We start from the raw sequence: 22,089 nt of genomic DNA, 5'->3' as shown, positions 1-22,089 counted from the left end.
GGAGTTTTGCCTCATTTTACGACCTTTCTCGCCACAGTGAATCACCCCAGTCGATAACTTAGTAGCACGGTTGTTAAGCGAAACCGGCTTCCCCATCGGTTTTGCTGGTCCGAAGGCCGCAAAAGGGGATCACGTGACTCCAGGTCACTGCGACTGTCATAAACATGAGGCAGGTGCCAAGCATCTGAATTTTGATCATATGACCATAGGATGCTACCAAAGTCGTAAGGGTGAAAAACGGTCGTAAATCACTTTTGTAACTTTGAATGGTCACTAAATGAACGGTTGTATCAACAGGACTAGCTGCATCCAGATGTACAATACCTGCACGAAGGTGGAATGGCCTAATCCAGGGATGGCTAACCTTTTTGCCGTTGCGTGCCAAAAGCGGGGGTCGCGCGGAGGGGGTCGCGCGCCTGCGTGCCCACATCCACAATTCAATGTGCCCCACCCCCCGCGCATGCATATGAGACCCCCCCCCTGTGTTCCCCCTGGTTTTGGCACACGATGGCCCAGTGGGCCCGGTAGGCCCGTTTTTCGCCCTCCCCAGGCTCCAGAGGCTTTCTAGGAGTGAAAACGCAATGGCCCGGTGGGCCCGGTAGGCCCGTTTTTCGCCCTCCCCAGGCTCCAGAGGCTTTCTAGGCGTGAAAATGGCCTTCCCCACCCCCCTGGAGGCCCTCTGGAGGCCGGAAACGGCCCGTTTGCCAATTTCCGGTGTGCCCAGAAAGCCCAAAAATCAATTAGCCTGCGCACTCATATGTGGTGTAGCTGAGCTAGGGCAATGCTCGTGTGCCCACCGATATGGCTCTGTGTGCCACCTGTGGCATAGGTTCGCCATCACGGGCCTAATCCATACGAAATCTGGGAATACCATGGATTTACACGTTTTGACAAAAGAAAATGTCTTTTATTTTGATTTTGACGGCATTACATCATTATACATCATACATGGGACATTATACCCCAGGGAGCAGCTTGGAATTACTCAAGATCCTGATAATAATTTTCATTTTTTTTCTCTCTCTCTCCAGCTCCTTCCAGTCAGTATTTTGTTGTTGTTTTTATTTAAAATGTTTCTAGGAAGGCAACAGTTTTAAGAACATCGTCAGTCTTCCTAACGTGCTGGTGTTGTTATGGAAGGAAGGAATTAAGAGACATCCCTTCGGGGCAGACAGTCAGTTTATTATTGCAATAAGGTTCAGATAGGTATTGCTACCTCAAAATCTGAGCAAAGTAATGAACATGAGATTCCAGGTTTATACAGTTCCAAACAAAGGATTCTGCTAACACAGCAATTGATGTGGTCATATACATTTGTTATATATATATATATATTTAATTTGATTTATATGCCGCCCTTCTCCGAAGACTCAGGGCGGCTTACAATGTGCTCAGCAATAGTTTAATTGACATTTCCTAATTACTAAATTTCATATTATTCTTTGCCAACAGTCATAATTCTTCTTGTAAATCACTGAAGCATAGATTCAAATTATCTCTTGTTGATATTACATGTGGTCATCGTTTGATCTGTTTTAACCTTCAAACAAATACCTCCAGCTCTGATAACAGAGAGGCCCTTCTTCTGAATGTTTCTACTTCAAAGGAATTCTCTGCCTTTCAACTGGATAATTGGCTTCCCTTAAACAAGCACATTTCCTTTCCTACAATACTATGAATAAAGAGGGCCCTTCAGTGATCATCCAGCTGGACCCGCTTACCTACATTAGTGTTATGGAAGGAAAGACTGAAAAACATTCCTGGGTCAGCCAGATACAGTTTATTGCGCAGGTTCAGAGCCAGATTTGTACCTGAAATTCTGAACCCCGGAAAGCTCTGATACAACTGCTTATATATGTTTCCAAGACAAAGAGTTTGGTGAGCACATGCATTTTTCCATATATGGTTAACATACATTTGTTATATGATAATTGACACTTCCTAATTACTAAACCATTATTTTCTAGTTGATAAGATTATCTTTAGCTAGACAACCTTCCTTAGTTCTGTAATTACTAATACGGGAGATTTATTGCTGTCCTTAGGTAATAAGTAACTCTTTGTAACATACATGTCCTTGTGTCTTTGACAGTGAGGCCACTCAGATGTTTTCCATATGACTGTCCTTCCGTGACAGCTAGGCCTCATCAGAAGATATATTACCAATAGTGGGATTTAGCTGATTTTTAATATAATCTCCAAACAAGCACATTTCTCCCTTATAATAATATGAATAGAGAGGGTCCTTTAGTGTTCATGTAACTGACCCTGTATGATTTTTACTTTATTCACATTACTGGTAATCAGTCATGTTGGAACTCGTAATCTTTTCTCACATTTTTTTTTGTGTTTTTTTTTTTTCTGAATATGATTTGTCACCAAAAGAGGAAACTCAAAAAAAAAAAAGTTGACTCATTTTAAAACTTGAGACTTTTCTCAAGTTTTCAGGAAGTGGCACAAAGGCATCGTTTTTCCAGTTAAAAACAGAAATGCTGCAAGATTTCTTGTTAATTAATGAACAATGTTGTTTATTTTCAAATTTTTAGGGACTTGCCCTAAAAATGAGCTGGTAAATCGTTCAGTTCCCGGGAAGCAATTTTTTAAACCTATATTTCGTGAATTGGTGGCAGAGCTGGGAATTGTTCTTAGCAGCCGAACAATCAGATCGTGGTAGTTTCTTGCATTTTCAGCTGACGATTTGCAGAATAACAAGAGTTGGAAGGCACCTTGGAGATCTTCTAGCCCAACCCCCTGCTCAGCAGGAAACCCTATGCCAGTGATGGCTAACCTTTTTGCCGTCGCGTGCCAAAAGCGGGGGTCGCGCGGGTGTCACACATGCTCATGCCCATACCCATAATTTAATGTGCCCCGCCCCACATGCGCTCCCCCCGCTTTTGGAACATGATGGCACGGTGGGCCCAGTAGGCCTGTTTTTTGTCCTCCCTGGGCTCCAGGGGCTTTCTTGGAGCCTGGGGTGGGCAAAAACAGCCTTCCCCCCCTCCAGAGGCCCTCTGGAGGCCGGAAACAGCTCATTTCCCGACTTCTTGTGGGACCAGAAGGCCTGTTTTTTGTCCTCCCCAGGCTCCAGAGCCTTTCTAGGAGCCTGGAGAGGGTGAAAATGGCTTTCCCCACCCGTCTGGAGGCCGGAAATGGCCCGTTTCCTAACTTCTGGTGGGCCCGGAAGGCCCAAAAGTCAGCTGGCCAGTGTGACAGATAGATAGATGATAGATAGATAGATAGATAGATAGATAGATAGATAGATAGATAGATAGATAGATAGATAGATAGACAGACAGACAATAGGTAGATGATGGATGGAAATAGATAGATAGATAGATAGATAGATAGAGAGAGAGAGAGAGAGAGAGAGAGAGAGAGAGACAATAGGTAGATGATGGATGGAAATAGATAGATAGATAGATAGATAGATAGATAGATAGATAGATAGATAGATAGATGGATGGATGGAGAGAGAGACAATAGGTAGATGATGGATGGATGGATGGATGGATGGATGGATGGATGGATGGAGATAGATAGATAGATAGATAGATAGATAGATAGATAGATAGATAGATAGATAGATAGATAGATAGACAATAGGTAGATGATGGATGGAAATAGATAGATAGATAGATAGATAGATAGATAGAGAGAGAGAGAGAGAGAGAGAGAGAGACAATAGGTAGATGATGGATGGAAATAGATAGATAGATAGATAGATAGATAGATAGATAGATAGATAGATAGATGGATGGATGGAGAGAGAGAGACAATAGGTAGATGATGGATGGATGGATGGATGGATGGATGGATGGAGATAGATAGATAGATAGATAGATAGATAGATAGATAGATAGATAGATAGATAGATGATAGATAGATAGATACCCTGTTTCCCCGAAAACAAGACCTCCCCTGATAATAAGCCCAATTGGGCTTTTGAGCACATGCGCTAAAATAAGCCTCCCCCTGAAAATAAGCCCTCCCCGAAAATATTCAAATGCAGAGCTGGAAATCAGGTAAGACGGCAAGAGGAGCCCCATCTTGCTTCACACGCCCCAAAATAACAAGATCTTCCCCAAAATAAGGCCAAGTGCTTATTTCAGGGTTCAAAAAAATATAAGACAGGGTCTTCTTTCCGGGAAAATACGGTAGATGGATGGATGGATGCATGGATGGATAGAGAGGGAGAGATAGAGAGATGATAGACAGACAGACAGACAGACAGACATAGATAGATAGATAGATAGATAGATAGATAGATAGATAGATAGATAGATAGATAGACAGTCAGATAGATGATAGATAGATAGATAGATAGATAGATAGATAGATAGATAGATAGATAGAAAAATATAGATAATCTCAGATCTAACAAATGCTTATAGGGAACAATTTCTTATATTATGCATCTGAGATCAAATGCACTTGCTTTCAACCACAGGTATAAAAACGCTAGAAACTTTTGCTTGTAGATACTTGCTGTAGGAATAAACCCCAAGAGACTTATTCTGCAGAATTAAATTGATTTTATCTCACCCTTGGTGCGTGATTAATTGGGCTAACACCGCCAGGCAAGCCCCCTTCCCCCCCCCAGTTTTTTGGCTTCAATCACTGAAAATAGCATGGCTAGCAACTCCGAAACCAAGCGTGCCCAGTAAGGTTATGAGATGATATCAGCCTTAATATTCATAGTTTAAAGTTCCATTTCCAGGCAGGTGATGGCAGGTGGGATTGCCAGGGTGACAGGTCAGGTTGTCCTCCCGGGGTTGCTAGGCAACCTATCCTCCCTAATTATTTTCCCTTTGATCCCTGCAAATCCACCGGAAGATTAAAAACTTATTTAAAGATGGCCTTGGCCGAAGCATTCCTGAGGTATTGCTCAGTGGCAGTGTAAAGCACTGGGAAAATGAGCCCATAAAATGAGCATAAGTGAGCCCATATCAACCTGTAAAATAAATGCAAATTAATTGTAGGAATAAATAAACTAAAAAGAAACCTGTCTACGAATAAAAACATTTCGCGATTTCGTTCCAGCTATTGACGCTTCCGTCTCTGCAAAATTAATGCAGTGATGATTGCAAAGAAAGGCAGAAACGTTGTTTCTTCCTATTTCCCCAAATTTGGGATCTTTTTCAGTTGGGTTGGACTACAACTCCCGTCAAGGCCAATCCTCCCGAAACAGGACGATGGGACATGTCATATAGAGTCTGTTTAGGAAGGGCCAGGATCGAAATGGCGGAGTTGGCATTTCTCTTTGCTCTGACGGGGACCAAAAGTGGCGGGAAATGGGTTTTGAACGCGTTCCGTTTTATTTTATTGATTGTCTTAATTTAGGTATCAAATTTAGAGACTGCCCCAGGTCACGTACCGAGCAACGGTTTTTAACCTCACGACGGCCTTGTAAGGTAGGTCTGGGTATCTATTGCGAATTATTCTATTCTCACGATACCTTGTCCAGTGGGTAAACAGATGGGAGTTATTGTTGTATCTTTATTTTTTATTCGTTTTATTGCAATTTTTCTTTCTTGCGAGCTGCCCAGGGTCATTGAGAATTTGATGGCAAGTTTATTTAAGTAATAGTAATCATAACAAGAGACGTGTGACATTAAGAGTCACATTAACTGGGCTAGAAACTAGGTGATGGTGAGTTCTAGCCCTTTCTCATCCATGAAAGCCAGCTGGGTGACTTTGGGACCAGGAGTCAGTGAGTTCTAGTCCCATCTTAACCCATGAAAGCCACCTGCATAACTTTGGGCCAATCACTAGGAGATGGTGAGTTCTAGTCCTTTCTCCTCCATGAAAGCCAGCTGGGTGACTTTGGGACCAGGAATCAGTGAGTTCTAGTCCCATCTTAGCCCATGAAAGCCACCTGCATAACTTTGGGCCAATCACTAGGAGATGGTGAGTTCTAGTCCTTTCTCATCCATGAAAGCCAGCTGGGTGACTTTGGGACCAGGAGTCAGTGAGTTCTAGTCCCATCTTAGCCCATGAAAGCCACCTGCATCACTTTGGGCCAATCACCAGACGATGGAGACTTATAGTTTTCTCTTAGCCATGAAAGCCACCTGGGTGACTTTGGGCCAATCACCAGGAGATGGTGAGTTCTAGTTCTCTCTCAGCCATGAAAGCTACCTGGGTGACTTTGGGCCAATCACCAGGCGAATGAGAGTTCTAGTCCCATCTTAGCCCATAAAAGCCATCTGTGTAACTTTGGGCCAATCTCCAGGTGACTGAGAGTTCTAGTTTTCTCTTAGCCATGAAAGCTACCAGGATGACTTTGGGCCAATCACCAGGAGTCGGTGAGTTCTAGTCCCATCTTAGCCCATGAAAGCCACCTGGGTGACTTTGGGCCAGTCACCAGGAGACGGTGAGTTCTAGTTCTTTCTCAACCATGAAAGCCACCTGAGTGACTTTGGTCCAATCACCAGGCGAATGAGAGTTCTAGTCCCATCTTAGCCCATGAAAGCCAGCTGGGTGACTTTGGGCCAATCACCAGGAGATGGTGAGTTCTAGTTCTTTCTCATCCATGAAAGCCAGCTAGGTGACTTTTGGCCAATCACCAGACGACTGAGAGTTCTAGTTTTCTCTTAGCCATGATAGCCATCTGGGTGACTTTGGGCCAATCACCAGCAGACTGGGTGACTTTGGGCCAGTCCTTCTCTCTCAGTCTAGCCCACCTCATAGGGATGTTGGCCACCTTGAACGGTTTATATATTATATTTAATTTAATTTAATTTAATTTAATTTATTAAATTTCTATGCCGCCCAACTCCCAGGGGACTATTTATATATTATACCATGTTTCCCCAAAAATAAGACCCGGTCTTATAGTTTTGGGGGGCTCCAAAACCTGCATTAGGTTAGGACTTATTGTCAGGGAAACACAATATATATTATTTTTATTTAAAAAAATAATAAAGGCCTGATATTAATTAATTAACCTCTGGGATGAAATACACCCCCTAGGGAAAATGGGTGGGGCAAAATCACTATGTGTTCTGATTGGATGGTTTTCCTCCCGAACTCTTTCATCTGATTGGTCAAGCTTAGCAAGTGGGTGGGTCAACCAGCCTTGGGGGGAAAAAAACCTGGGCGAAAAAAAAGACTGAATGGCATTTATACTATCGGAGAACCGAAGAGATGAGATTTGATTGGGCTACCGCTCCAGAGAGAGCCTTCTTATTGGTCCACCCTCCCAAAAGATGCCGGGATGACAGCAGGTATTGGGCTCCATCCAATCAGGGCTACTCAATTGTCCACAGAGCAGTGGCGGGGGGGGAGGGAAGAGCAGAAGAGAGAATACAGAGATGTGATTGGTTGGAATTAGAGAACTAACGTCTGTCTCCGAGCTGGAAGAAAAGTTTCCCTTCATCTGTTTCTCCATGCCGGGATTGGCTGAGCCATTAAAGGAGGGAGAGGTTCTTATTGGTCAGAGCTTTGGAAAGCAGCAGGGATTGGTCCAAAGCTATTCTTTTAAAGGCAAAACTGACACCTGTTTCATTTGATGTCTAAGATACACTGAGGGAATGTAGAGGCTTTATTTACAAGAATTAATTGGAATCTAATCCTTCTCCTCTCTTAATTCCAATTAATTCCTTAATTACTTTTTTAAAAAAAAACCCTACTCACCAACTAGGTTCCCCATTTTGGGAATAGCTCAATTCTTTCCATGTCTCCTTTTATTCATTTTTCCACCTCGGTTCTCAATAATTGCAATAATTAACAATTTGGATCAAAAGTTCCAAATTTATTGGTTTTACTCCAGTTAAAACAGCCTAATAATTCATTGTTAGGCACTAATTAAGCCTCTTGTTAATTGTCTTTTTTTTTTCTTTTCTTTTTTGGTGGAATCTGCCTTTTCCGTTTTTGAACTTTTGAACCGCAATTTTTTTCTTTTTTTAAAATTCTTTTTTTAAAATTTTGAATTTGGGGCTTCTATTAATCTGGTTTTTTTTTCCCCCAGCTCAATAATTTGTCCCTTATTAATTAGCTTTGTTCAGTTGCTGTTAATTAATTGTTCTCAAATTACTCCATTCCTTTTACCAACACCGTAATTCTTAATATTCTATCCTCATTTACTTCTTACAATTAATAAGATTTATTTTTAATGCTATCAATTGGGCTTCAGTTATCCATTCTCATACAATAGTTAGTTGCCTTCTTTGGCTATTTTAATTAATACGGTCACAACAGAGGCAGAAACTTCTCTCAGTAAATTCTGCTTATTCTTCATAGCCCTTTTAATTTAAAAGCATTGTTTTAAAAAAACCTCCATAACTCCATAACTTTACATCTTTTAAATCTTGATGTAAAGTCTTAATTCACAATGAAATAATTTATGGGGCAGAAAAAAAATACTCCTGCCTTCAATTTGATGCCGTCTCAAATCAAACCTTTGAAATAACTTGATTTCTGAGTTCAAAAAAACCTTCGGTATATCTGCCTCTTAATCGATTTGTATAAACACACAAATAAAATAATACAATATATAGCTGTCTTGTCTGGAAAAAAGGGCCGCTCTTTAGAAGAAAGCATAAACATCCATCCATTTTAATTCTTTTTACAATTTCTAAAAGTTTTTCTTCCTCTTATTCTTTAAAAAAAAAAAAAAAACACCGATTCCATCATGTTTTACTATCCCAATGTTCTGCAACGCCATACCGGATGCTTTGCTACAATTTGGTAATTTGCCTTTGTTGGAAATTCAGATGTTTGGGTGTAGTACAACAGGGTGGCACATGGGTATAACCCAACCCACCAATTGACCATGTCATATGTCCAACAGGTTGGCAGCGACTGGAGCTTCAAAACTCCTAAAACGGGAATACCTGAAGGTCAACGTTCCCCAAACATGGTGAGTAAGAGTTGAATTCCCTAAAAAAAGAGGAATTGAGATCTGCTGGGTGGATGAAGTATTTTTTGTTATTATTATTATAGGTCATCCAGGAACGTACGCCCACAATCGAGCCTCAAATTTTTGTTGCCAAGAGAAACAGTTGTTAAGTGAATTTTGCTCCATTTTACGACTTTTCTTGCCACGGTTGTTAAGTGAATCATTGCAGTGGTTAAATGAGTAACACGGTTACTTAAGTGAATCTGGCTTCCCTCCCCCCGCCTTGACATTGCTTGTCAGATGGTCCCAAAAGTAGATCATATGATCCAGTGGTGAAATCCAGTTTTTTTTACTACTGGTTCTTTGGGTGTGGCTTGGTGGGTGTGGCATGGTGGGCGTGGCAGGGGAAGGATACTGCAAAATCTCCATTCCCACCCCACTCTGGGGCCAGCCAGAGGTGGTATTTGCCGGTTCTCTGAACTGCTCAAAATTCGGATGCTACCGGTTCTCCAGAACCTGTCAGAACCTGCTGGATTTCACCCCTGATATGATCCTGGGACATTGCAAACCGTCATAAATATGAATCAGTTTGGCAAGCATCCAAATGTTGGTCGCATGACCATGGCGATGCTGCAACGGTCATTAAGTGTGAAAAACTTAGTGGTCATAAGTCATTTTTTTTTAAAGTGATATTTGTAACTTTGAATTGTCACTAAATGAGCTGTTGTAAGTTAAGGACTACCTATAATTATTACTATTCCTTTTGAAGAGGACGGGTTCAGTATATAAGCGGTCCTCAAGTTACGACCGCAACCGACCCCAAATTTTCCATTGCTGAGCAAAGCAGTCGTTAAATTGAGCTGCGTCCCATTTTGCGATCTTTTTTTTTTTTGCCGCCGTTGTTGAGTGAGTCGCTGCAGTTGTTAAGCGAATCATGCCGTTTTCAGCGTAAGCTGGGTTCCCTCATTGACTTTGCTTGTTGGATGCCAGCTCGGAAGATTATGAATGGTGATCTATGTGTCATATAATATAGGTGGGCATACGCATAATTTTGTATTTATTTATCTATTATCTTGTCGTGTTTATGCAGTATATATTGGAGGTGGTGATCCTTTGAAAGCTGGCACAACTAAAATTTCATTTAAATGTATGCTGATTAGTGTACATTTAAAGTGACAATAAAATTATTCTATCTATCTATCTATCTATCTATCTATCTATCTATCTATCTATCTCCCTATCTATCTATAATTTATCTATCTCTATCTCTCTTTCTATCATCTATCATCTATCTGTATCTATCCATCTGTCCATCTATCCATCCATCCATCACATGACCCTGGGACACTGCAACTGTCCTAAGTACATACCAATTACCAAGTGCCTAAATTTTGAAGTGTGACAGTACTAAGTCTCTTTTTTCAGGGCCATTGTAACTGTTGTGACTTAGGCTCACTTAGTCATTACAGGACACAATTAGTCTCAAACAAAACTATTTTATTATAACAGCTGAGAATTACTTCATTCTCAGCTGAGTCCAAATTAATTCCAAAACAAGTCCTTCAGAAAAAGTCCTTTGGGCTTATCACAAACCTTTATCTTCTTTGGCACCCTGCCAACGGCCTTTCTTGGCAAAGCCCCACAAGTTCAGAAACAAGAGATGCCGACTGGAAACAGATTTAGCAACGTTGCTTTCCTACAAAGAGCCCAAGAGCCTTTGCTGCTCTTTTAAGCCTTATAGGAAGGGCCAATCATCACCTGGCCTTACTCCCGAGTCGTCCCTTTTGCTTTAGCTGCTCTTGCCTTCTGGCAGCTCTGCGGATGTGTCCACTAGGAACAGGCTCCTCCTATTCCTCTGCCTCTCTGCTGTCCGATTCTGGAGGCTCCGGAGTCCACGCATTGCTCCCAGATGACCCCTGCTCCCATCTCTGCCTCCGACGCAGAGCCCTCGTCTGGGCCTTCCCCAGACTCCAGGACTGGCCCATGTTCCTCCCCGGCCTCCTCACTGTCTGACTCCGCTGCCAGCTCCGCGGGCTGCTGGCGGACCACAACAGTAACTTCGAAAGGTCACTAAATGAACAGTTATAAATTGAGGACTACCTGTATTGGGGGATCCAATCTGGATCGGTCACCAGGACCAGACGTTTAGTTTTCCGAGCTTTCGGACATGTGCTGCAACCCATCCTCAGGGAACTTGTCTCTCTCACAAGAATGTGTGCTTTGGGCTACTCGATGTGTTAGTATTTAGGTTGTGTGTGGTTTTTTTAGTTGTTGATTGGCTTGTTGGTGGGCAGTTATTAGACGGGCCTGGTAGCTCAGCAGACTAAAAGCATTGTGATTAACACCAGCTGTCTGCAATTACTGTAAGTTCGAATCTCACCAGGCTCAAGGTTGACTCAGCCTTCCATCCTTTCTAAGGTAGGTTAAATGAGGACCCAGTTTGTGGGGGCAATAAGCTGACTTTGTATAAATATACAAAAGGATGAAGGCTATTGCTTAACACATTGTAAGCCGCCCTGAGCCTCCGGAGAAGGGCGGCATATAAATCAAATTAAAAAAAAAAAAAAGTCGTTGTGTTGCCAAGTCCTCGGCTCCTAAGTACTTGGTAAACTGGTGGTAAATCAACACTCCTGTTGATTGACAAGGAACCCGTTTCCCAGGTTTCAATCATTTCCCAGGCTGTTTTTGTCCCTGCTCGGCCAACAATCTGAATAGCTGCGAAACTGAATGCATGTCCTTGTTCATGGCAAAGTGAAGCTACCAATGAGTTCATGTCTTCTTTTCTCAATTGTCTTCTTTCAGTTGGGTGGTTAGCTTTCTCCCCATGTAGAATAGAATAACAGAGGTGGAAGGGACCTTCGAGGTCTTCTAGTCCAACCCCCTGCTTAAGCAGGAAACCCTACACCACTTCAGACAAAGGGTTATCCAACATCTTCTTAAAAACTTCCAGTGTTGGAGCATTCACAACCTCTGGAGGCAAGTTGATCCACTGATTAATTGTTCTCACTGTCAGGAAATTTCTTCTTAGTTCTAGGCTAGTCATAGGGGCAATCCATGCAAGGGATCTGGTAGATTACACTGAAAGTATCTCCCACCTCCAAGCGATTGTTGCGATGCAGGATTTGTCCACTACCTCTCGGCAGGATGCGATGCCCACTTGCAGATCTCGGAAGCTGCGTTCTACTGCCTCCGAAATGTTTTCTGATGTATGTAAATGTATTTACTAGCTGTGTTTCCTTTTCTTGACAGCGACGAGATCCTGGCTTACATCCTGGTCCGTGTCCCACCACCAGTTCCTGGAGCACCCCGGCCAAGATTCTCTCTCTACCTCTCTGCTCAGCTGCAATATGGCGTGATCTTGGTTTACAGTCGCCAATGTCAATATCTCGTCGGTAGGATTCCAGCTGTCCCTTTTTGTTCCTTCCCAACAACAGCAATGCAGCTCACCAGCTCAACCCCCCTGCAACTCAGACTAACCCGAGCACAACCAAGCCCCCACCTAAACAGAAGACACCCCCATCCAATCAGAGCACAGCCAACCCCCCATCCAATCAGAGCACAGCCAAACCCCCAACCGATCAGAACACAGCCAAGCTCCCACCCAATCAGTTCACACTACCACTGGCAGTTGAAAGGAAGAAACAGCTGTGATCACACACATTGCTCCTAGAAGCACAAAGCCGAGAACACCAGCCTGAAGATGACGAATGAGACTTCGTCGAAACGTTGCCAAGACACCTCCAATTTTACGTGGGAGAAAACCCGAATAACCAAAGACCTACATACAAACACCCGCGAAAACCTCAGAAAACAAACAAACATATATATATATATATATATCTCAAACGTTTGGATTAAGAAAGTGTAAAATATTGTTTGGAAGTCTGGGGGATTTCCCTTGTTCTGAATTTTATTTTTCTCTCTCTCTCTCTTTTCAGAGGAAATCCAACTCACCTTGGAACGCCTGAGCCGAGCCCACCAACAAATAAGGATCGATTTGACCGATCTTGAACAGTGAGCGATTGTGATCTTCCCGGATTTAAAAGGCCTGTGTGTGTTTTTTTTTTTTTTTCAAAGATTCCTTTGACAATTCTTTCTGTTCTTCCCAATTCCAGACCAGGTCTCCTCCTTCCCGACCAACTGGCGCTCATGGAAACTCTGGAGGAAGCCCCCGATCCCTTTTTCGGCATGATGGAACCTCTGCTGCCCAGCCCTTTTTCGATCCCACATGTAAGATCCATTTTTTGGGGCTGTGGGGGTGTGGGAGAGAGGTGCTGGTGCTAATTCTCCCCACCCTGATGGTGGAGCACTCAGATTTTGCGACAGAGGGTCGTAAGGGTGATGACCAGCGCTGTCGTAACTTTGAACGGTTGCTAAACCGGTGGTTGTAAGTCAAAGGACGACCTTGCCTTGCCACAGTTCGTTTAGTGACCGTTCAAAGTTACAACGGCACTGGAAAAAAATGACCGCTTTTTTCACATAGATATTTTATTTTCTAGCATAACTTGCAATGGCGGGCTTTCCTTGTGGTGTCCCATCCTTACTACATATGTCTGGCTCTGGTTAACTCAGCCAAGATCATCCAGTTGGTCCTACCTTGAACTGCCAAAATTCCCACTTGGAACACATGAATCCAATTCCTGGCACAATATCAGAATAGGATAGGGTAGGGTAGGGTGGGATGGGATGGGATGGGATGGGATGGGATGGGATGGGATGGGATGGGATGGAATGGAATGGAATAGAAAATATGGAATGGAATAGAATAGAATAGAATAGAATAGAATAGAATAGAATAGAATAGAATAGAATAGAATAAGGAAAGAATAGAATAGAATAGAAATAGAATAGAAAAATAGAATAGAATAATAGAATAGAATAGAATAGAATAGAATAATAGAATAGAATAGAATAGAATAGAATAGAATAGAATAGAATAGAATAGAATAACAGAATAGAATAAGGAGAGAATAGAATAGAATAGGAATAGAATAGAAAAACAGAATAGAATAATAGAATAGAATAATAGAATAGAATAGAATAATAAAGTAGAATATAAAAATAGAATAGAATAAGGAAACAATAGAATAGAATAGAATAGAATAGAATAGAATAATAGAATAGAATAGAATAGAATAGAATAGAATAATAAAGTAGAATATAAAAATAGAATAGAATAAGGAAAGAATAGAATAGAATAAAAATAGAATAGAAAAATAGAATAAAATAGAACAGAATAATAGAATAGAATAATAAAATAGAATATAAAAATAGTATAGAATAAGGAAAGAATAGAATAGAATAGAATAACAGAGTTGGAAGGGACCTTGGAGGACTTCTAGTCCATCCCCTACTCTGGAAGGGAAGTGAACCCTATACCATCTTCTTCTTTCCCCAGGTCCGAGACCTCTTGGAGGCCCCAACTCCTGAAAGAAGCCCTCTGGAACTGTCTCCTCCCTCCCTCCGGCCTCGAAGGACAGGTGAGGCCGAAACTCAGGACTGCAGTTTCGGGTAGAAAAAGCCTCTTCTCTCTCCTCAGGCGAACATTTGCCTCGCTTAACCACGAGGCAGGTTTGCCTTTCGGGATGACTGTCAACCCACAAATGCAAATCCTGACAACCGCTTTTCGTTGTGGGAGGATGTGGTGACTCTCACCCTGTTTTTGCAGCCCTCGGCCTCTGCTTAAAATTGAAACTGGCCAGAAGTTATGAACACAAAGTGTGAAACGTTCCTCACACCACCTGTTTTGACTGCAGCTTTCAAAGCATTGTAAGAAGACGTGATGTCTATGGAGATTCTCGGTCATTTGGGTTACGGTTGTGACAAAGGTGTTGTTAGTTTTTTGTTTTTTTTTAAACACCTCAGCTGGATTGTCTTTGTTTTGTTTTGTTTTTTTCCTTGAAGACGTTTCGCTTCTCATCCAAGAAGCTTCTTCAGTTCTGACTGAACGGTGAAGGATTTATATTCCTTGCAGTCATCTGGTTGTTAGTACTCCCTCTGAGAGTCATTGAGGCCACTTGGAGGTTTATCTGTACCCTCCGGGTCCCCTGAATCAGAATGCAAATATGCATGTCTACCTCCAAATTAGACTGTGTATTGTTTCTCTGTGTCATATAATATCTGTGCATAATTTTGATTTGATTGATTGACTGATTGATTGATTTTGTCATGTTTATGTAGTGTATATAGGGGTGGGCTGCTGGGGGTTCGGGAGAACCTCTAGCTACGATTCTGTGCAATTCGGAGAACCCCCAAATCCCACTCTTGGCTGGCCCTGTCCATCCCACCCCGCCCCTCCCAGGAGTCCCTAAACTGCCCGTTTTGGATGCAGGTAAGTGCAGGGCACGCACGGAGGCTTGGGGAGGGCGGAAAATGGGCCTACTGGAAGTTTGGGAAGGCCAGAAAAAGGCTCGTTTCCAGCCTCCAGACGGCCTCCGGAGCCTGGGGAGGCCGTTTTCGCCCTCCCAGAAGCTCGAGGAAAGCCTCCGAAACCCGGGGAGGGCAGAGAAGCCCTTTCTAAAATTTTTGAAGCCCACCCCTGAGTGTATGTTGGAGGGGGTGACCCTTTGAGAGCTGCCTGCAACGAAATTTCATTTTAATGTACGCCAAGGAGTGGACATTCTGTTATGGAATGATGGGACCAAACAACATTCCCGGGTCAGCCAGAGACAGTTTTATTGCGCAGTTTCAGAACCAGATTTGTATCTGCAATTCTGAACAAAGGAAGAGCTCTGATACAACTGCTTTTATCCATCTCCAAGACAAAGGATTTTGCGAGCACAGCCGTTTTCCATATATGGTTAACATACATTTGTTACATTATAATTGACACTTTCTAATTACTAAATTCTTTCATTATTTTCTAGTTCATGAGATTATCTTAGCTAAACCACCTTCCTCAATTCTGTGTTTGCTGATGCGTAGATTCATGGCTGCTTTTGGATAATAATTAACTTTTTGTTTCAGTTGGATGTCTCTGCATCCTTCACAGATAGGCCCCTCGGGAGATATATATTACATATGGATGTCCTTGCATCCTTGACAGCTAGGCCCCTCAGAAGATATATATCACCAAGAATGGAATTTTAGCTGACCTAGTGTAATTTCTAAACAAGCACATTTCTTTCTTTATAATAATGTGAATAAAGAGGGCCCTTCAGTGTTCATATAGCTGACCCTGTACTATTCCTACATCATTCACATTAATTCAAAGCGACAATAAAGTTATTCTCTTAAGTGGGTGAGGAACTTTCTTGGAACTGCTGAAAGGACTGTGTTGTAAACAGGAGATAGATGGTGTTATCACACACACACCAACACTCTCGGTTGAGAGAGGCGTTTGAAAGAGAGGTCGAAGAGGCCATCTGCTTTAAAACTGAGCAGCCCTCTCTTAACAGAGGCGGAAGGATACGATAACATCTATCTCCTGTTTACAACACAGTTCTTTCAGCTCCACACCCATTGGCACTACTCAGGTGTCCCTGGGGCAGAGATAAGCGCTCCATGGCATAGGACCTAGTTATCTCCGAGACCGCCTTCTGCCACCAATGACCTCCCATCGACCCATGCGCTCCCACAGAGAGGGCCTCCTCGGGGTGCCATCAGCCAAGCAATGCAGGCTGGTGGCCCCCAGGGGGAGGGCCTTCTCTGTGGGGGCACCCACCCTCTGGAATCAGCTGCCCCCAGAGATAAGGAGAATCCAAGACCTCCGTGCCTTCCGCCGTGCCTTTAAAACTTTCCTTTTCCAACAAGCCGGGCTGGCCTAACAAATCCTTTTAAATGATTTTAAATTTGTATGTTTTTTTAAATTCTTGGCCAAATTGAGATATTTCCTTTTAATCTGTTCTTAATGTTTATATTATGTGTTTTTATCTGGCTGTACACGGCCCTGAGTTCCCAGGAAGAAGGGCGGTATATAAATTTGAAGTAAAATTAAAAAAATAAAAAATAAAATAAACCTCGAAGTAGCCTCAACAACCCTCAGAGAGAGTACTAAGATGACTGCAAGGAATATAAATCCTTCCATTCCTCGCCATTCAGCCAGAACCGAAGAAGCTTCTCGGATGAGAAGCGAAACGCCTTCGATGGAAAAACACAGAAAGTCCAGTTGCCTTTTGAAACAAGCAACTCGGGGCGAGGAGGACGTGAGCTTTGCAGTAATTAAGGTGTAGGGGGCCATTGTTGTGTGACCCAAACCCTCCTTGTTTTGGAGATCGAAAAATAGGCTGCCCTCCTCTCTGTTTTTTGCATATATTTTTTTTTCTCTGCAGCTTTCTGGCTGCGCCGTTTCAAACTTGCCAACAGCTAGCCCCGATTTTTAACAATGATTCATTCGATTTGCACAAAGCCGCCTCTTTCTTCCGTTTGATAATCGCTTGCTTGAATGCCGCTGTGCCTCTGCAGCTGTGGACCCGCCGTTAGACAGAAATAATAATTCCCTTCGTTGCCCTGTAATCGTTTGCAGCAAAAAATTAAAAACGAAACAGAACAGAATCCTGGGACTCATTAAAGACAAACAACGCGTGTTCCTGTGCCATGAATTCAAAACAACTCTTCCTTGCGAATTCCCTGGCTTTGCAAGGCCAATTCTTTATTTTTCCATTGAGATAGTCCTCGACGTATGACCACAACCGAGCCCAAAATGTCTGCTGCTAAGTGAAACATTGGTTAAATGAGCCGAGCCCCATTTTTCGACCTTTCTTGCCAGCGTTGTTAAGTGAATGACTGCATTTTTTTTTTTTAAAGTTAGCCACAGGGCTGTTAAGTGAATCCGGCTTCCCCATTGACTGTGCTTGTCAGAAGGTCGCAAAAGGTTGACTTCAGGACATTGCAATCGTCATAAATTTGAGTCAGTTGCCAGGTGTCTGAATTTTGATCACGTGGCCATAGGTCGTAACTGTGTAAAAAACAGTCCCTGTTGTAACTTTGAATCAGGGGTGAAATGCTCCCGGTTCGGACCGGCGATGGAGGCGGGTGGTTCGGAGAACCGGTAGCAAAAATCCCTGTGCCCCCCCCCATGCCGAGCTGAGCCGCACGATCATCAGAGGCTTTTTTTTTTTTACTTTTAAAAGCATTTTTTCTACAACCTCTTCTGACGAAAAAATGCTTTTAAAAGTAAAAAAAAAAAGCCTCTGATGATCGCGCGGCTCAGCTGGGATCATCAGAGGCTTTTCAAAGCATTTTTTTCTGCAACCTCTTGGCCGAAGAGGTGGTAAAAAAAACACTTTGAAAAGTCTCCGACGATCCCAGCTGAGTTGCCTGATCGCCAGAGGCTTTTCAAAGCATTTTTTAAAAAGCCTCTCTGACGATCCCAGCTGAGTTGCCTGATCGCCAGAGGCTTTTCAAAGCATTAGAAAAAAATGCTTTGGAAAGTTAAAAAAAAAAAAAAAAAGTTGGCCACGCCCACCCAGTCACATTACCCCCCCACAAGCCACGCCCACAGAACTGGTAGTAACACATTTTACATGTCACCCCTGCTTTGAATGGTCATTATATACTACCTGCATCTTTGCCGAATGGAGTTCCTGTTTTAGTTCGTTTTCACCGCTCTGAGCCCGCTGGGCGAGGGCAAATGTTGCAAAATAACCACTAATTTTCAAATCTTTTTCATGCCAAAGGAAAACCGAGGATCACCGTCTCTCCTGATGCAATCACGCTCAAAGAATCCGAGCCCATCACACTGCTGAAAATTGAAGTAAGCCTTCCTGCTGGGAAGTGGGGAAGAAGGGTAGACAAGGATGATGTGATTTGTAATGTGGGAGCGTCCAAATGTCCAACTAAAGGTAAAGATTCCCCCCTCGCACCTCTGCGCTAGTCGTTCCTGACTCTAGGGGGCGGTGCTCATCTCCGCTTCAAAGCCGAAGAGCCAGCGCTGTCCGAAGACGTCTCCGTAGTCATGTGGCCAGCATGACTCAACGCCAAAGGCGCACGGAACGCTGTTTCCTTCCCACCAAACGTGGTCCCTATTTTTTCCACTTGCATTTTTTACGTGCTTTCGAACGGCTAGGTTGGCAGAAGCTGGGACAAGTCACGGGGAGCTCACCCCGTTACGCGGCACGAGGGATTCGAACCGCTGAACTGCCGACCTTTTGATCGACAAGCTCAGCGTCCTAGCCACCGAGCCACCGCGTCCCTTTAAATGTCCAACTAGTCAACCCAAAATAAGGACACACTCTCAGGTGCTTGGAATTCCCCAAAAGTAAAACTTTATTGGATGCACCATTTTGGTACTGAAGAATCAAAACCAGCTCTGGTTTTCCCGCACGAATGCTCGCCCAGTTAATCAATAGCTTCTCTTCCTCCCCACCCCGACCCTGGGCGATCACATTGTCCAATGATGAGACGTCCTTTTGTTATGGGAACCGTCTGCCTCTTTCTCGAGCACCTGCAGCGGCCACCTTGATGGTTTCCAGGCTTTCACGATCTGTGCGTTACATGAAGCGTTCATTGGCAAGTTGAATAGCAAATTGTAGAAACTGGTTCTCTGCCTGGTTGCTGGGTGGGCGTGGTTATGTTGGGTGTAGCCTACTCGGCCTCTTGCACCATGGCAGAGGGGGAGGCATTTTTGCCCTCCCCAGGCTCCGGAGGCTTTCCTCGAGCCTCTAGGAGGGTGAAAAGGGCCTCCCCAGGCTCTGGAGGCCAGAAATAGGCCCGTTTCCAGAATTCCAGTAGGCCCATTTTTCGCCCTCCCCAGGCTCCAGAGGCTTTTCTCGAGCCTCCAGGAGGGTGAAAACAGCCTCCTCAGGCTCCGGAGGCCGGAAATAGGCCCGTTTCTGGACTTCCGGGAGGCCCATTTTTCGCCCTCCCAGAGTCTCTGTGCGGGCGCTGCACTTACCTGGCATCCAAAACGGGTCCTGTGGAGATTCCTGGGAGGGGCAGGGTGGGGCGGGCCTGGTCAGCCAGTCCTTGTAACCCCCAGTTTGACGAACCACATTAAAATTAATATCCGGTTCAGTGGTGAAAATCAATTTTTTTTTAACTACCGGTTCTGTGGGCGTGGCTTGGTGGGCATGGCAGGGGAAGGATTCTGCAAAATCCCCATTCCCTCCTCACTCCTGGGGGAAGGATATTGCAAAATCTCCATTCCCACCCCACTCTGGGGCCAGCCAGAGGTGGTATTTGCCGGTTCTCCGAACTGCTCAAAATTTCCGCTACGGGTTCTCCCGAACCTGTCACAACCTGCTGGATTTCACCCCTGCTCATAACAGGTTCATAGCAGATTCTCTCCTACCCGCTTTAGGACGAGCAAGATCTCCCTGAAATTACAGCCGGAGAGATCGACTTGTTGGTGGAGCAGGAAGGATTCCTGGTGCCCGGTGCAGAGAAGGAGCCATTGTCCCCTCAGGCTGTTGTCAGAAAAAGGCGCGTGGAGGAAGGTGAGAAGTAGAGGGTCTTAGAAGGGTGAGACTTTTAGGCTCTTTCCTGGTCCTGAAACTCAGGAACATTTGAGGTGTATCACATCGACCAAAATGGTCTTCTCCTCGGTATCCTTGGCTGCTTTCTGGAATCCCCAGAGAGGAAGGAAAAAGAAAGTGTTTGAAATCCAGGGAGAGTCTTTAAAATCTTTCCAAAGAGGTGGCCCTTGAACAATAGGATAGCGGGCGAAATGAGCTGGTGAGTCTGGAGTCCTATTTCAGCAGATGGTCTTTGAATGTTCTGGTTCTCCAGATGTGCAGATGTCCCTTCATTCTTTAGCTGCCGACAGGGGTCATGGTTTTGGATCAGAAGCCAAAACAATTTATTTATTTATTTATTTATTTATTGCGATTTATATGCCGCCTTTCTCCCTAGGGACTCAAGGCGGCTTACAAAATGACAACTTCAATACAAATCACAATACAATACCAAATTAAAATCAGTAACCCAATTAAAAAACGATTTAAAATTATACCAGTGTACCCCCAAACGGATCAGTTTAATTGGCGGAAGAGCCACATCTTCAGCTCGCGACGGAAGGAAAGAAGGTCGGGGGCTGTCCTGAGCTCAGTGGGCAATCCACTCCAGAGGGTCGGGGCTCCCACAGAGAATGCCCTCCCCCTGGGGGTCGTCAGCCGACATTGTTTGGCCGACGGCACCCTGAGGAGGCCGACTCTGTGAGAGCGCACAGGACGATGGGAGAACGGCTGGAGATGGTCCTGCAAGTAGCCCGGGCCTAAGCCATGAAGAGCTTTATAGGTGAGCACCAGCACCTTGAAACGTATCCGGAGTGCCACTGGTAGCCAGTGCAGCTCACGCAGGAGAGGTGTTACACGGGAGTATCTAGACGCCCCCGTAACTACCTGCGCAGCTGCATTTTGGACTAGCTGAAGCCTCCGGACACATCCCAAGGGCAGCCCCATGTAGAGGGTGTTACAGTAGTCCAACCTAAAGGTAACAAGGGCGTGAGTGACCGTGGCAAGGTCACTCTGGTTGGGGAAAAGGCTGGTTGGTTCCATCTCCATAGTGAGAACAGAGAAAGAGAGTGAGATGGGCAGCATGCAAGATAGAGTAGATAGATGAGAAAGAGAGAGAGAGAGAGAGAGGGAGGGAGGAAGGGAAGGAGGGAGAGAGAGAGAGAGAGAGATTGAGATTAGATAGAGATAGATAGATAGATTCTTACTCTTTCTTCTCATTGGTAGATTTGCTCAACTTTCCCTTTTTCTAGAAGCTATGAATGGCATGGCATGGCATGGCATGGCATGGCATGGCATAGCATAGCATAGCATAGCATAGCATAGCATAGCATAGAATACAGAATAAAACAGAACAGAAAAAAATAATAGTGTAAGGTCCCAAAATATACTTGAGTCACCAGAATGCCAAAGAGAGAGACTCAAGACGAGGCTTGCAAAAAAGCAGATTTTATTTAGGGCCAAAAACAAAATACTGGGTGAAACTATATCCAGAAAATACAGATACAATGCATGCGAGGAGATAGCCACACCTTGGGGAAGGTATGGCGTCCTTTTATACCCTCAGAGACGTCAACTTAGTACCCAATTCTGGCCTCCTAATTTAGGTTTGGGTATTCCTTGTTGCCCTGCAAGGGGGAATAGAAACTTCCCAATTAGTTTTATCTTAAGCATTTCTTTGTTTACTCAATTGGCCACTTAACCCCCTGGCTCTGGAAGACAGGAGTTTATCCAGATCAAACATAAATTAGGGCTGAGGTGTAAATTATCCCTTTGTTGATGGCTGTAGTTTCAACTGAGATACGTACCATGCTTTTAGATAGCACAGAAAGAAGATTGATATGAGTTCAGGTCAAATGG

General features: G+C 43.9%; 1 protein-coding gene across 1 annotated transcript in view; it reads left to right on the top strand.

The window, feature by feature from the left end:
- The first annotated feature begins 7,481 nt into the window (after positions 1–7,481).
- REC8 (REC8 meiotic recombination protein) overlaps positions 7,482–22,089 on the top strand; it is a 34,285-nt gene continuing 19,677 nt past the window's right edge. The window contains exons 1-8 of the mRNA XM_060684794.2: positions 7,482–8,688; positions 8,792–8,860; positions 12,089–12,231; positions 12,778–12,853; positions 12,955–13,069; positions 14,238–14,319; positions 18,457–18,533; positions 20,079–20,214. Of these exons, the coding sequence (XP_060540777.2) occupies positions 8,633–8,688; positions 8,792–8,860; positions 12,089–12,231; positions 12,778–12,853; positions 12,955–13,069; positions 14,238–14,319; positions 18,457–18,533; positions 20,079–20,214 (754 nt within the window). The 5' untranslated portion in view covers positions 7,482–8,632. The remainder of the gene's footprint in view (positions 8,689–8,791; positions 8,861–12,088; positions 12,232–12,777; positions 12,854–12,954; positions 13,070–14,237; positions 14,320–18,456; positions 18,534–20,078; positions 20,215–22,089) is intronic.

Source organism: Pantherophis guttatus, chromosome 4 (assembly GCF_059756535.1).
Source record: "Pantherophis guttatus breed Tessera chromosome 4, ASM5975653v1, whole genome shotgun sequence".
Taxonomy (NCBI): Eukaryota; Metazoa; Chordata; class Lepidosauria; order Squamata; family Colubridae; genus Pantherophis; species Pantherophis guttatus.
The sequence above is the reverse complement of the archived record's forward strand: the minus strand, read 5'-3'. Positions and strand labels throughout refer to the sequence as shown.